The sequence below is a fragment of the Perissodus microlepis genome, chromosome 8 (genome assembly GCF_051167445.1).
Source record: "Perissodus microlepis isolate ML-2025 ecotype Zambia chromosome 8, ASM5116744v1, whole genome shotgun sequence".
Taxonomy (NCBI): domain Eukaryota; kingdom Metazoa; phylum Chordata; class Actinopteri; order Cichliformes; family Cichlidae; genus Perissodus; species Perissodus microlepis.
Window position 1 is genome coordinate 13,450,631 of NC_140468.1, and position 15,899 is coordinate 13,466,529.

The 15,899-nt window shown below is 41.0% G+C and overlaps 2 protein-coding genes and 1 non-coding gene across 3 annotated transcripts; 2 read left to right on the forward strand and 1 right to left on the reverse strand.

The window, feature by feature from the left end:
* Positions 1-1,293: 1,293 nt before the first annotated feature.
* Positions 1,294-7,501, forward strand: klhl11 (kelch-like family member 11). Its single transcript, XM_084937638.1, has 2 exons — positions 1,294-2,137; positions 4,826-7,501. Exons 1-2 carry the CDS (start codon positions 1,578-1,580, stop codon positions 6,408-6,410), a joined length of 2,145 nt encoding a protein of 714 aa, XP_084793764.1. The 5' UTR covers positions 1,294-1,577; the 3' UTR covers positions 6,411-7,501.
* Positions 4,285-4,367, reverse strand: trnal-cag (transfer RNA leucine (anticodon CAG)). The gene has a single exon. It is a non-coding gene; the product is annotated as a tRNA-Leu (tRNA).
* A 1,212-nt stretch (positions 7,502-8,713) lies between the features above and the next one.
* Positions 8,714-14,684, forward strand: LOC146381570 (7-methylguanosine phosphate-specific 5'-nucleotidase-like). The gene is made up of 10 exons (XM_084937644.1): positions 8,714-8,915; positions 10,713-10,787; positions 11,022-11,120; positions 11,689-11,758; positions 11,875-11,921; positions 12,035-12,120; positions 12,270-12,359; positions 12,728-12,890; positions 14,178-14,378; positions 14,464-14,684. Exons 1-10 carry the CDS (start codon positions 8,913-8,915, stop codon positions 14,581-14,583), a joined length of 954 nt encoding a protein of 317 aa, XP_084793770.1. The 5' UTR covers positions 8,714-8,912; the 3' UTR covers positions 14,584-14,684.
* The last annotated feature ends 1,215 nt before the right edge of the window (positions 14,685-15,899 follow it).

Genomic DNA, 15,899 nt, shown 5'->3' on the forward strand with positions numbered 1-15,899 from the left:
ATACCTCAGGCGGCAGAAACCCAAGAAAGAAAAGGTCCAGGAAGAGAAGCCATCATGGAAGGACAGGCCCCTGCACCTTATGTACCACCTGCAGATAGTGGAAGTGGCTGACATCAAGAAATCCTACCAGTGGCTGGACAAAGCTGGACTGAAAGACAGCACAGAGGCACTAATCATGGCAGTGCATGAACAAGCTCTGAGCATAAGATCCATAGAGGCTGGGGTCTATCACACCAGATGAGACCCCAGGTGCAGAGATGCCTCTCAAACAATCCACCCACCAGGATAAAGACCTTTCGCAAGGCAAGAGGGGAAAATATATATATATATATATAAATATATATATAAATTCACAGTTAATTAATGATTTGTGTTCCTCTCATTTTTGTCATGGTCAATGCAAAGGTGTGTTTTTGCTGTTACCCTTGGATTCTTTTTCACTTCTGTCACTGCTGCATGTTATGATCTCTCCGAGGGAAAGTGATGGAAATAATCCTGAATTTCCATCCTTTTTTAAATAATTTGTTTCTAAGACCCAGGAATAATTTGCACCAGTTAATTTTCCTTGAGGCGATAACACTTTCTCAGTAAGCAGACTGTGTGGGCTTTTATTTTTAAGGTAGGGGCACATACAGAATTCACTCTATTAGTTTAATTAGATATGTTTGCCTGACTTGGGTCAACTAAATGAAAAAAGACACAATTTTACTTTGTGTGCACAGACACTTGTTTTTTCTGCAGTGACTGTAGGTTTGTTTGTTTTCTTTCATTTGGACTTTTTAAATTTAATTTCGGTTTAGTGTCAGTTAGTTTCCAGAGTGTATTTTCATATTTTAGATTAGTTTTCGTTGTTTGAAAATGTTTCGTTTTTATTTGTTTCGGTGTTAGTTTTAGACCTTTTAATTATTAGTGTATGGAGAGCATATGTCAGAGGCAAGATTTTGCAAAATCTCAAACACTTCCATCAGGCAGGTTGTGCTACAATTTAGAAACAGATACTTTAGAAATTTCCTCTGTATTTTTATTTGACTTTATTTATTCCAGGTTCGCTGAAACGATTCAGTTATCCCCAACCCCAAAGACTAGTTTTAGTTAACCAAAATGTTTTTTCCACCATCTCGTTAACTATAAAAATCTGGTTTTGTTGTTACTCCAGCTGAAACACTCAGTTTTATTATTTTATCATCCATGTATAGCCTAACTCAGGCATGAATTCTTATTACCAGTTTAAAGCGTTATACAGTTATGAACCTGATGTTACCTCATCACAAGATGCCAAAGTGCACATCACCGGCAGACGGATAACCGGCAACACGCATGCGCGCAACAGCCTTAAACAAAGGTAAACTTCTCTTGAAAAAATAAAAATAAATAAAGACCCTTCAATACGTTATAACGCCACATCAATTAAATACGTCACATATTGCACTGTTTGCGTCAGAGATGTGGATGCGTTAGCTTGAATCTGAGGACCTCTCCCTGACAGCCAGCTAAAAATCACCGCACCTTTGGAATATTCCTGAAGACGGAAGTGAGCGCTCCTGTTTTCTCACCAAGCCTCTGAACGCAGCGCATGCATGTCAGTCTCCGAATGCTTGTTTACATGTGTTGGGTACACCTGTGAGTTATTCCCGAAGATAGTTCGGAGCTGTCATTTGCCTCTGAGTATCACCCCGTGCGGTATGGCAGCAGCAGCGGAGGATACGGAGGAGCGTGGCCGCAGCAACAGCACCAGCGGCGGGGCGGTGCAGGGAGCGCTAACAGGTGACGGCGAACCTGAGGAGGCCGAGGAGTTCACCTGTTCGGCCTACTGCTCGGAGCTCTCCCGGCGGCAGAACGAGCAGAGGAAAGCCGGGCTGTTCTGCGACGTGACTCTGGTGTTCAGCTCGGGAGCCGTGCCCGGGGTCCAGACGGTATCCGCGCACCGCTCGGTTTTATCCGCGGCGTCGCAGTACTTCATGCTGCTGCTGTCGGGACAGTTTTCAGAGTCCCGATCCGGGCGAGTGGAGCTAAAGGAGTGGAGCTCGGGCACGAGACCCGAGACAGACACTGTGGAAAGTGTCGTACAGTTCATGTACACGGGAGAAGTCAGGGTGACCACTGCCAATGTGCATGAAGTGTTGGAACTTGCAGACAGGTGATTTATTCATTTATTTTTAAATTATTCCGCAGGTGAATCAGATTGTGGATTTCACTTTGCTTATATGCGGAAGTATGCAAGTCACACCAGGTGGCGTGACTTTGTATGCCGTCATTACAAGAATTAGTTAGCAGGGTCATATTAAAAACTGACGTCCAGTGAGGGGGCAAACAACGACCCAGTTCTCATCAACAGAGGAGTATCTGAGGATTATTTGCCTTTTAATAGGCTCCACAAACTGCGACCCTGAATTAGAAAAGCGGAAGAAAATAGATTAATGGATGGATGGATTGATTTGAAATTTTCCCTAAAAAATAAAACAAAAAACAAAACATGGATCAAACTGATATATTTAAATTTGTTTTGTACAACCAATAAGCGGATATATACAGCAGTTTGTTATAATAGAGGGTCAAGCAAATTAGTAACAATCATTCTCGTGAAGCTGGATGTGAGTTTTGGCATTTTGCTCGGTAATAGATGCCAAATTAAATTATGTTTCATTAAGAGGAAAAGCAAGAAACCAGCTTATCTCTTTATAGTAGATGTGGTCCACACAAGCATCTCTTGCACTGTTTTTTGGCCTTCGGGTGTGGACATATTATTACTGTTTAGGGCTGCCACGATTAGTCGACTAGTCACGATTACGTCGACTATAGTCGACGACTGATTTAATAGTCGTCGCCTCGTTTGAAGCTTTGTAAGATCACAAAAGACGCAGGGATAAGTAGTAGGATTTAAGAGTGTAATAACGGACTGAAACAGAAGATGGCAGCACTGCATGTACAAGGATGCCAGCTGCCATTAAACCAAGAAGAAGAAGAAGCTGTGTCCCAGAATTCATAGCGCAGCCCAGCTCAGTTTACATAAACGCGGCAGCTAGTTAGTTTTAATATTGCTCTTATCATTCTTTCTGGGTCACAAAATAAACATTTAACATATTTTCAGGTGAGAATGTAACTGTGTAAACCTCAAATATCTGCTCAGTTTATCAAGACACCACATATTTTCAAAAGCGCTCAGATGTCTGTTACCCACTAGCTCGATAGCTAGCCGGGGGCAAGGCTCACTAGAGCTGGTGAGAGGCAAATCTCGCTACTCAGGTTAAATATATATGAGTCACATAGATAACTTAAAAATGTTATTGTTTGGCTTTTTTTTAGTATTTTATTTGTTCCTGAGTAAATCGGTTTGGCTGAGATTAAAGTTATAGTTTTTACACAGCTGAATAAACATCAAGCAGACAACTGATTATCAGAAGTGTGAGATGCTCGAGAATATACTCAGGTGTCCTGTTATATTTTAGATAGCAAGGAGTTTATTAAACTTCACCAAAACAATCTGCAAATTTCATTAAAATTTAATAAACTATCATCTTGTCTTTATTTTTAGTTAGCACATACCTTAAACACTTAAAGCTGTAAGCTAATGATAGTTATATAAGAGCAGATGCATGCTTGTGCAGTAAGCTGTACGTTTTACATCCAATGGATGCATGATCTGATTAGTCGACTAATCGCAAAAATAATCAGTGACTAGTCGACTATCAAAATAATCGTTTGTGGCAGCCCTATTACTGTTATTATCAGGGTTAAGTGTTTAGAAGTTGCATGGTTGACAACTCCTATGTCAATGGACCTGTAAGGGTGTGGCAGCTTGCATGGTTACATCTTTGCTATTATTATTTATTCTTCATTAGAGCTATTATATCCATGAAAAAATGTAAAAAAAAAAAAAAATAATAACAATTTTTAACCTTCAGATTACAAAAATCATCATTGTAAAAGAACTATTGGCTTAATTTTGTTATCTGCTTCAGTTTCAAGGTCCTGATGTGGTTTATGGTGGCTTCTTGGCACTGTGTTATAGCTTACTGGACAGCTGAATAGAACAGTGTATCGTGGTATTGATTTTATCCTGGGAGTCTGTCTCAGCGAGGCTGTTTGAGCAGGTTGTTATATTGCTGTCTAACAAAAAATAATTGAAGATACATTCACAGAACTCCACAGGCATGAAGCTTGAGTTTAAAGTTGCAGGTGTGGTTTGATCCAATAGTGCTGAGCAATTAGACTACACCTTTCTACTCAAAGTGCTTCCATCACAAGTCAGGACTTAAACTATTATCTTTGATTGTTACACTTGCTTGTCAGGAGTGGGATTTGAACCCACGCTTCCAGAGGAGACTGCGACCTGAACGCAGCGCCTTAGACCGCTCGGCCATCCTGACACGCAAGAGTTGTTCTTCTTCAATGCTTTTACCCTCATATTTTATTGCCTGTGCAATTTTTTATACCGTCATAAAATACTTTACATAGAGAGTCAGTATTTTTTAATTAATTCAATGAAATTCAATTCACTTTTATTTATATACCAAATCATAACAACATTCGCCTCGAGGCGCTTTGTATTGTAAAGTAAAGAGCCTAAAATAATACAGAGAAAACCACAACAATCAAAGGATCCTCTTTAAGTAAGCACTTGGTGACAGTGGGAAGGAAAAATTCCCTTTTATAGCAGGAAGAATGGGAACGGGCAGCTATCTGCCACGACCGGTTGGGGGGTGGTGGGAGGAAGACGGGATAAAAGACACATTGTGGAAGAGAGCCAGAGATTAATAATAAGTTAATGTGGCAAGGAAATATAACATTTTTCGTATGCTGTAACTTTGATATCTCACTCTGTCAGGTTTCTGCTGGGGCAGCTGAAGACCTTCTGCGGAGAGTTCCTGATGAGGAAGTTGAGCATGTCCAACTGCGTAGCCGTGCACAGCCTTGCACACATGTACACGCTGAACCAGCTCGCTCAGAGAGCCGCCGAGACGATCAGGAGAAACTTTCACAAAGTCATTCACAACGAGGAATTCTTCACACTGCCCTTTCACTTGGTGCGAGACTGGCTGTGTGATGCAGAAATCACCGTGGAGTCTGAGCAGGAGTTGTTTGAGGCAATCGTGAAATGGGTCCACCACAACCCAGAGGAGCAAGAGAAGCATTTTGAGGACCTGTTCAAACTTTTAAGGCTGCCACAGATGGCTCCTACTTACCTGACGCGTGTTGTGAGGAAGGAGCCCTTAGTGGCAAACAGTGCGGCTTGTCTGGAGCTGGTGTCCAGTGCGCTCGAGGTCCACGCTGTTCGTTATGAGAGCCCCAAGAAGGCCGATTCAGATCTCGGTGACTCCTACGAGGCGACGATCCAGCCTCGATACGGTCAGAACATGGATGTGATCATGGTAGTGGGTGGTGTTTCGGAAGGAGGAGATTATTTGAGCGAATGTGTGGGCTACTTTGTTGCTGAGGATCGCTGGGTCAGTTTGCCACACATCCACAACCACCTCGATGGACATGCTATTGCTGTCACCGAGAATCACCTTTATGTGGCGGGCTCAATGGAGCCCAGCTTTGCCAAGATGGTGGAGCGCTACAATCCCAACCTTAACTGCTGGGAGTCAGTCAGCAGCCTGACCACACGCAAGCACTCGTTTGGCCTCACGTGCATCAAAGACACACTCTACATCATCGGCGGCCATGGCAACTTCAGTCCAGGTTTCAAGGATGTCTCCATTTATGAACCTGAGCAGGACATGTGGCTCAATCTGGAGCCAGCGCCAAAGATCCTGCGAGATGTAAAAACAGTGAGCGTGGAGGATCGCTATGTGTACGTAATGGCCAGGACCCCCGTAGATATAGACAGCGATGATGGGCTGAGCACGGTGACCACCTGCTACGATACAGAAAGCCGCAAGTGGCAGGAAGTGGACTCGTTACCGCTTATTGATACCTATTGTAGTTTTCAAATGGCTGTTGCATCCAGCAACTTCTATCACACAGCTTCCTGTTGCCCCAAGAACTACACGGTAACACATGAGACCGCCCAGCAGAAAATAAGCAGAAACATCTCAGAGGACATCCTCGACAGCCTCCCGTCAGAGGTCCTCAGCCTGGAGGGCGCTGCCATTTGCTACCTGGGTGAAGACATCTTCATCATCGGCGGGTGGAGGAACAGCAACCACATAGAAAAGCAGTACCGCAAGGAGGCCTACCGTTACTGCACCAAGAGGAAGCGCTGGATGCTGCTGCCGCCCATGCCCCAGCCACGCTGCCGTGCGGCAGCCTGCCACGTTCGCATCCCGTACCAGTACCTCTATGGCTCCCAGCGTTACCCTGTCCCCCACAACCTGGCTCGCCAGCGAGACCGCATGCAACAGATGCAGCAGCTCCATCGGCGCACCCTCAGCCTGCGGAGGCAAATGCAGTCTCAGATTGAATGTTAAGAATCAGATATTCTGCTTTAAGTCATTAGCACTTCATCTGCTGATAAATGCCTTGCTGTTATCTCAAGACTTTGTTTCAGTTATTTTATTTTATTTTTTTTACCTTAATTGAGGTGAAATGTTTGCGCCATTTTTCCTGAAGCGAGTTTGCAGTGAAGGAAGCTATGAGTCTAATCATTTTTGGCCTTACATTTTTTTTAGCTCATGCCTTACTTTTTATCGTGCCAGCAAATAAGACTGCTGTTGGTTTTGTTTACGAAACAAATCACAGCGCAGCTTTTTAAACCGCGGCCTTTGTTAGCATCTTAGATAAAGGATGTCAATGTTTCCTGTGTGTGCAAAACAAAAACAACAAAACTATGTCATGAGAAAACTTTGTGTCAGGAAGCATACTTGGCAAAGTAAACAATGTCTATTTATTGTGATGTATGTTAGAAGGAAATCATGATTTACAAAAACTAATTCAATAGCTAACTTAGAAAAGAAGTATCAGCTGCTTTAACTGTTTGCTTTCCTTTCCGTTGTTGTCATTGAGGTTTTTTTTTTGCACAGTATGCATTGGAATAGTGATGATCGTATACTCTGTGCCTAAACAGACAATCACAATTTCGCAGCAAGGACTGAATGTTGACAAAAAGCACACGCTGTGGGACAGCTTGACTTTGGATGTGTGTGTGATTTATTTTAAGCTGGTCAAAAGAACAAAACCCTCTATTTCATATATACGATTTCTGGAAAGATGGACTAAATACCACAATGATAATCCAAGTATCTGATTTTGTGTTTAAATACGACGCTTTCCCATTTCACATCGTAAGGACAACCGCTAACAGATCCAGCCACTGACAGCAGTAACTTTGTGAAAATGTTTGGTTTGTGGGTTTTAATGGACTTGTTTGGTGTTTGCTCTGCATGCTTCTGGCAGAATCTGTTTAGTGTTTTTGTCTCGGTGAATGAAAGCACATATGAACATTGTACTGTGGAAAGATTTTTAAATGTGCTTAATACACTAAACCAGCAAGACGATGTGTTATTTTTGTGAATGGTTATCATTTCCCCACTGTGCCAATAAAAATAAGACCTGTTCCTTAGTGACACCCTTGATTTATTGTTCTTACTGCATTAAAGGACCTTGAATGTTAGTTTTACTTCTGAAGAGCGTTCCTTTGAGTTTAGTGACCCCCTCAAACATACCATGCTGGGTGTAGTGAATAAAGAGAAACTCATTCAGTATTTTTGAAGCTGTGTTCAGATTTTTGTACCAGTTTGGTCAATTTTAGATCAAATGTAATAATAATGGATTGCATTTATATAGCGCTTTTCGAGAACCTCAAAGCGCTGCACAATTCCATTATTCATTCACTCTCACATTCACACTGGTGGAGGCAAGCTACAGTTGTAGCCACAGCTGCCCTGGGGCAGACTGACAGAAGCGAGGCTGCTATATCGCACCACCGGCCCCTCTGGCCATCACCAGTAGGCGGTGGGTGAAGTGTCTTGCCCAAGGACACAACGAACTGCCAACTCTTGAGCCACGATCGCCCTGTGTGACATGTGACACATTCAGCTGTCGTGCGCTCTTGTGTAAAATGTCTAAAAACAGCATACTTTTATTCTGAAGATCTCCAAATGTTCTAAATATGGAAGAGTGCTCAAATACTTGTCATGTACTTTCAAGTCTTTTTTTCTTATAAGTGAACTATATTTACACTTCAGGAACTCTTAATATCCAGTCCCTGCGATCAAAGTACTTTGATTGTAGAATTTTGCACCTTTTTAAAATGTAAAGCAAAAGTCTTGAGGCACCCCTCATTTCTTTATATTTTGCTTCTCAGGTCTTTCAGAAGAAATTTTCTCTGGCCGCTGGCTGATTTTTTTATTTTATTTTTTTTTACTCTTTTTCCATCCAGCTCTCGAACCTGACCATTTCCAGAGGAATGGTATTTATGATCTATGAATCTGTGATCTATGAAAAACGTTCCTAAGTCAGTGGATGAAAAATTATGTGTCTGCACATAGCAGATAACTTTGCAAACAACAGATGTCTGCTTAAAGAAATTACAGAAAAGCTTGACTAAGACAGCAGATGGTTCAATAAATAAATCGCTAATATGTTTCCCATTTTCCTAGCAAAATATAAAGATTTTTTCTTCTATCGTCACAGTATCTCTACCATTAATAACTTGGCCTCGATATTCGTCTAGTGAAATTCTAGTACTGTGATAGCTCCCCTCAGTATATCCTCACCATCAAGTAGGAACAAATGCATGTCGGAACCATGGATAGTGTGGCGTAGACGCGGGGGAGCTCTATGTCTGTGACAAGCAGAAATGTAAACAATTGAAAGCAGCAGCGGAGTGTAAACTGCATATAATTTGATTTTGAAATATTTTCACATAGATATTCAGACGTTTTTTTTTTTTTTTTTAACACAATGTGCTCTTAACGGTCCCTCTGAATAGTCGATAAAACGTCGCTGACGCCTGAGCTCTCCGTGAGAAGATGGTAAGTTGTAACTGTCAGCGGTTACGTAATCGCGTCGGTAGTCGCTGAATCGGCTGTTGAAGTTTAACCGGTTGTGTTATGATAACATGTTTTTGCTGGCAGCATAAAAGAAGTCTATTCATTCAGATGCAGCTCATATTTGTACGGCATTGTCAGCAGGCTGGTTATGAGCTGTAACCACAGACTGAAGTGCAGTTTGGAAACCAATATTTAGGCCCAATTTATGCTTTTATTTTGAAAGAAAATAGGTACATAAGGTGTATGAGCTGCTTGAAAGGAAAACAGGAGTTTTATCGACTACTAAAACTGAGGGCTGCTCGGTTAAATCAGCTTGCAGCCACTGTTCGCTTGTTATGAATATGCCTGAATGACAACTTTCCAATACAAGTTTGTTTAGTAAATAGCGCTATGATGGTGGGAAGCATGACTAAGAACGAAGGGGTGTTTCCACCTCACATTTCCTCCTCCATCATCTCGGTTTTGTCTAAAGGTAGTATGGTCCAAAGTTTAACCCTGGAGAACCCATGGGGTCAAATTTGACCCCATGGGTTCTCCAGGGTTAAACTGCTGTGAAATTTTCGCTTCACATAACAAACACTTTACCTTGGACTGACTTTCAGCATGTTTGTTTGTTTGTTTGTTTGTTTAAATCTGAGGGCATGCTTAATCTTGAACATAATCTTGAATCTCACAATTAATGATAAAAGATTCATTCAGTATTTAGGAGGATCTGTAATTTGGGACAGATACAATTGCCTAGTTAAAGTATGAAAAAAGAAATCAAGCAATTTGAGCACACACACTAATGAAAATCCTCATATTGCTAAAGATAACTAGTGACAATTCCCCATAGTACAAAATGAGGCATGCAGAATAATTTAAAGCATGAAATTGTTAGTCCTAAAATGAACAAAATGCTATATAAATTCAACTTTTACTCAGAAATCAATTTCGCTAAATAAATGTAACTACATTTTTTCAGTTTCTGGGACTCTGTAGCCCTGAAGGTGTCTGATAATTCACGTCAAGTATAAAATATCGAAAGCGGTACCATGTGGTCAAAACAACTTAACCTTGCAAGGCTACTCCCATGGAACAAATGACCTGTTTCATTACTCTTAATTGTCTGAGATATATACACCGTCCACTGTGCTCAACTTGGGGTGATATCATGCATGGATGGTCAGGACCTTCTGGGTCATGATTTCACTGGCTTCTACTCTCCTCCTTTGGCCAGCTTATTATCCTAGCAGCATACCTGATGACCCTCTGCAGGTACTTAGTGGTTGCAGCTTTCGTCTGTGGGATCCCCAGATACTTGTAACTCGTCGTTATCATACTACTACACCTCTCCGAACAACACTCCGTATATCCTGGTGGAGTGAAGTGATCCTATTGGCTTGAAGTTGTTGTATCTTATATACTATCTATGAAGTTGGGCCTAAAAAAAAATAAAAAAACTTTTGTAAATTGTAGAGTTTTCTCTCATCAGTGGGTGATGACATCTGTCATCCTGGCTCCCCCTTGCCATAGCATGTGTGTTTTACCTCTTCAATATCTTTCATATTTATCTCTCTCACTCATGTCTGTGGTGTCTTACTGGATGCAGACATCCCCAGGCAGGAATCAAACTTGCAACTCCCACTCCAAAGGCGTGTAGTCTTACCACTACGCTGGGTACACTATAAACTGATTGACTTCTCCAGAAATTAAACACTGTATCTTATCCAAAACCATAAACAAAGTAACTCACTAGGTGTTTTAGGTAAAAGTAACCTCTTATGGCTCTGCTTGCAGATATATCACATTCCCTGGATCTATATGCCAGTGCGGACCGTTCTGGCAATTTGGCACCAGCTGACGAAAACTGAGGTGAGGAAGCTCCTCTGAAAATTACCATGTGATGGCTGAAATTATACGGAGCAAAGTAAATAGTTTTCTTTTGTTTGTTTTTTTTTATCATAAATAACCTCCTGTGTGTGGGTGTTGGCTTTTCACTGAACTAAAGAGTAATGCCTCAGTGTAGAAATGGGTCCGCATTGCAAAATAAAAGAAGCTTAATTTATAGTGAGTGTAAATTGTAAGTCCAGAATCTTTTCTGTTCAGATCCCGGAGCTGGCCAAGTGCTCGGTGCTGATGAGGGAACGCAGCAGAGTGGAGGAAACGATCCACTGCATGCAGCGAGCAGGTGCAGGAAACCTGCAGGTAAGTGCGCTGAGTGCAGGTTATACACACAAACACTCGTTTGTAAATGCTCATTTGAAGAGTTTTGATTTCTTATGTGGAGATTGCAAACTCACTACAAGAGTCTTACAGGATCGAAAAGCCTTCACTGCTAAAATCATAGACTTTTGCACTATGCTGTAGGTGTTCTTGACTTAGTGAGATGTTGTGAAGTTTTTCTTAAAAAGTGAACGTACCAGATTGTAGACTTCTAAAGTTTTTGCGATCCCACTCATAGGTTTATTTTGGTTCAACACTTGGAATCAACTCGAGATCCTTTAATAATGAGGGAACAGGTCTCACCTGACCATGAAGCTGCTTACCTGCCAATTGTCCAATTACTGAAAATGGGGAATTATGTCTAAGAATGGCTGTAAATCCTAAACACTTAATGCAATACCTAAAAGCTGAAGGTCTGCACTTCAATCACATCTTAATTGTTTGATTTTAAAATCCTGTATGATGGTGTACAGAGGTAGAATTACAGTGATTCCCTAAAAGCACATGGAAGTACTGTAACTGTACATTTATGTGTCTGCTGTTTTCACAGGTAATCTCAGACTTTGACATGACACTGACCAGATTCGCTCACAACAGCAAGAGAGTTCCCACCACTCACAGTGAGCACAAAGACACTGAAAGTGTTCCCATGATGTATTCCAGTATGTATATACAAATTACTGGATGGATAATGCAAGTTTTACCTGTGTGATTTTTGTTTGTGTCTTCTTTTTAGACATCTTGGATAACCGCCTGCTGATTAATGAAGACTGCACTAAAAAGGTAAGAGCTTTACAAACACATGGGTTAATGTGTTAACTTTAAGACCAACTGTGTTTGTTGCCATGTGGATTGGATATAATATTAATGAGTGTTCTGTTGTTGTTCTGCTGTAGATGAGGGAGCTGTTAAACACTTATTATCCCATAGAGATCGATGCTAGCCAGGGTGCTGAGGAGAAACTTCCTCTCATGGTTGAGTGGTAAGAAATAAATGTGTCAGATATTAACTTATTTGATTCCAGTGCCTCTTCAGAGCATACTGAATAATATACAGTGAATTGTAATTTATATACACACTGATGTATGTTGTTAAATGGTTGATATCTTGTATTTATTCTGCTCTCTAAAGGTGGACAAAAGTCCACGAGCTGCTGATTCAGCAGAAGATCAGAAAAGACATGCTGGCCCGGGCTGTGAAGGAATCCAGCGCCATGCTCAGGTACGCACAGCTCAAATGACACAGAGCTGATTTATACAGAGAAGAATGTGTTTACAGTTACGAAGCTTTTTGTCATTTAAAATATTCTTCGAGGCAGGTGATGTCTATACAAATCAATTTATTACACTGTCACAACAAAGCTAATACATTACAGCTGCTCTGCAATGAAACCATTCATTTAGAGGAGAAAATACTTATTAAAAATGAGGTGGAAACCAGTAACATCAGCTGTGTTTGGGTTTCAGATACTTTCAAAAGCAATGTTTAACACTGTAAAGATTATATGAACCATTTCTATTTAACCTCTGTGGTGTTTCTTCATGTTTCATGGTCTAATTTAGTCATGTTTGGTGTGTTTCTGTCTTAAGGGAAGGGTACAAAGTGTTTTTTGACCATCTGGCTGAGCACCAGGTCCCTCTGCTGATCCTCTCTGCCGGGGTCGGTGATGTCTTGGAGGAGGTGATTCGACAGAACCACGTCTTCCATCCAAATGTCCACATCATCTCCAACTACATGGACTTTGACCACACTGTGAGTTTAACCACACTCAGCCTCACACACGTGTCATGTGATGGACATGACTGTATACATTTGTAATTTTACGTCATATAATTACTAATATATTACATACATATTAGTGCACAAGTCCATGTTTTGTTTTGTTTTTTAACACAAAACATGATTCGCGGCTAACTGAGAAGAACAAACTTGTCTTTATATTTAACAAAAACTTTTCACGCACATTGTTTTCCTTTTAACTTCTCTAATAAACATTAATAACCATGCATTAATAGGCATGCAGGAAATATAAGATTTATTATTCATATTTTCTTAAATCTATGCTCTTATAATTGCTTATTTTTGCACATTAGCTGACTTCTGTCACATCTTGTAAAGTCTCTTCATCAGTTTGTCAGTCGTCTGTGAAACACCTTGAACTGCACTGAACTGCATGTAGTTTGATTGACTGGTTCAGTACAATGGATGTAAAAGCCTGGATCACAAGCTTAAAAAAAATAATAATTTTGCCAGGTTTAAAAGCTTTAAGCTTCTAGCCAAACCAGTCAATTTAGACTAACCAGCATCCCACGAGGAATTACTGGCAAGTAAGTTTGCGGTTGGATACGTTTGAGAGGTGTGACAATACACACCTGGTTAGTTGAACCACCTGCCACGTAGTTTTTTGAAAGGAATTGTCAGTTTTTGTTTTGTTTTTTGTACAAATTTTCCTTACAAAGAAAGAAACTGTTACAGCTTTTTAGAAAGGATCCTTTCTACCGTGTTTCTTACTTTTTACTGAAAAACGTGTCATATTTCTCAACTGTTACGTGTAGTCAGTACATTCAGTCCAGAAATGGGGAGTAAATCTATTTATTGTATTGATTTATTATAGTTTGCATGTTCTGTCAGAGTGCTGTTGTTTCATGTTAGGTCATAGGGTGTTTTGAATACGAGGAGGTATGAATATATGAATGGTTATCTGTATGTGTCCAGCATGTTCAAGTTTCGCTCTGCCTTTTGCTAAATGCTTGCTGAAGTTGGATCCAGCCAGTGCTGTGCAATTAAGCAAACTACAGTTGTACAATAATTTACAATAATTCTCTTGTTTTGCATTTTTAGCACATTTCATACCTTTATAAAAGTCCAAATTCACACTTGCAAGGTGGTCGTCTATCTGGCTGGTCAAGTTATTCATTTCCCAGCCTTCCTCTGTAACTGTTGTCATGAGCTGTCATGCATCTTTGTTGTATTGGTCTTTTGAATAGATGTGTGATAGCTTACTTACCTTATTGTAACGCAGCATTTTTTGCTATTAAGGGGGTGCTGCAAGCCTTTAAAGGTCAACTGATTCACACCTTTAACAAGAGAGAAGGCGCTCTGTCACATGCAGCCGGCCTCAGAGAGCTGCAGGGTCGACCCAACGTGCTGCTGCTAGGAGACTCACTGGGAGATCTGACCATGGCCGACGGGGTCTCTGAGCCCCAGAACGTCCTCACCGTTGGCTTCCTCAACGACCAGGTCAGACCGGTGTAGTGCTGTCCTGGGATTTGTTACTTCGACACGGATCAGTTTTAAAAGCTCACTTGTCTGTTTGGTGTTTCAGGTGGAGGAGAGGAAGGAGTCTTACATCAACTCTTTTGACATCGTCCTGGTGAAGGACGAGACGATGGACGTTCCAAACGCCATCCTCAGGTACATTACCTCGTCGAGAGACAACAAGTAAGACGCACCAGAAGGATCCGGACTTAATGTCAAAAATGCACGGATTACCTCATTTACTGCATTCACCCTGTCGCATGCTGGACAATCTCACAGCCTCACTGACCTCATGACTGAATATTTGAACATCAAATCACACTCTGGACCTGTGTTCACTGTAACGCGGTGCAGATGTTTAAAAACGTACCGTTCTGGTTTCACAGGCACGGGCTGGTCTCTGATTCAAACTGTTTTCTAGTGTTGCATCTAACTGGCCACGTGTTACCTCAGCTTAACTCACCGAGCTGCCAGAACATTAAAACCACAGACAGGTGAAGTTGATAACACAGGACTCCGCATTCTCAGAGCAGGACTATGCACTCCACTAAACACTCCACTCAAGAACCAAGCCTACAAACACCCAAGATCCCAATCCACTGGGGTGCTGACTCCATAACCCACAGGATCCAAACGATCCGCTTTATCAGCACATCCTGTTTTTATTTGCAGGCTGCCCTGCGGGTAAAAACAACAACAAAAAGAAAAATCAGTCTGAACCATTAGCCTGCCAGCCCATTTTACAAGTGTTCTTTAAATGACTAACTTTGTAACCATTTGTGCTAGAGACAAAATTCAGACTGTGCCAGAAAGACGAGAAGATAGATTTCACTGGGATATTTGGTCTGAACACAGACAGCACTTCACATTACCGCAATTCCTCAGTCATGTTGGGATACAGAAAATTGGGATATAGAAAATTCAAATGATTCCTGAAAGATGAGAATTTTTCTTTTTTTAATTTTACATCTAAAGTTACAAAATAAGTCCAGGCGGCCTGTTTTTCAATCCTAATAATTACCCTGTGATTTATTTGTTTTTTTTAGGAAGAAGCTGTGTTTTATGTGTACTGCGTGTTACCTTTGTGTACGCTGTGAGTACTTGAAGTTCAAGTCTAAACATACTGTGCACATGAGTTTCTTCATAGCATGCCGCTATGACAGTGCAGCGATCAGCCATTTACCTCTGTGTTTTAAACGTTTTGGGTCTGTGACAGTGGACACAGACACATTAATCCTGCTATGCTATGGTAGTACTTCACAGCGGGCTGTTACTGTATGTTAAATGCAGTAAGCTTGTTGAGCTTTCTCAAACATATCGTGCTCAAAGATATGAAGATGTACATGGACTAGCAAGCGTTTATATTTAAATGTACTGTATATTTTTTTTCTTAAATCCAAAGACAAAAAGGATTTCCTCTTGATTTTCTATTTTTATTAACTATCATAAAGCAATAATAAGACCCTGTAAGTCTAATAATAACAAATGCAGTTTTATGTTGTG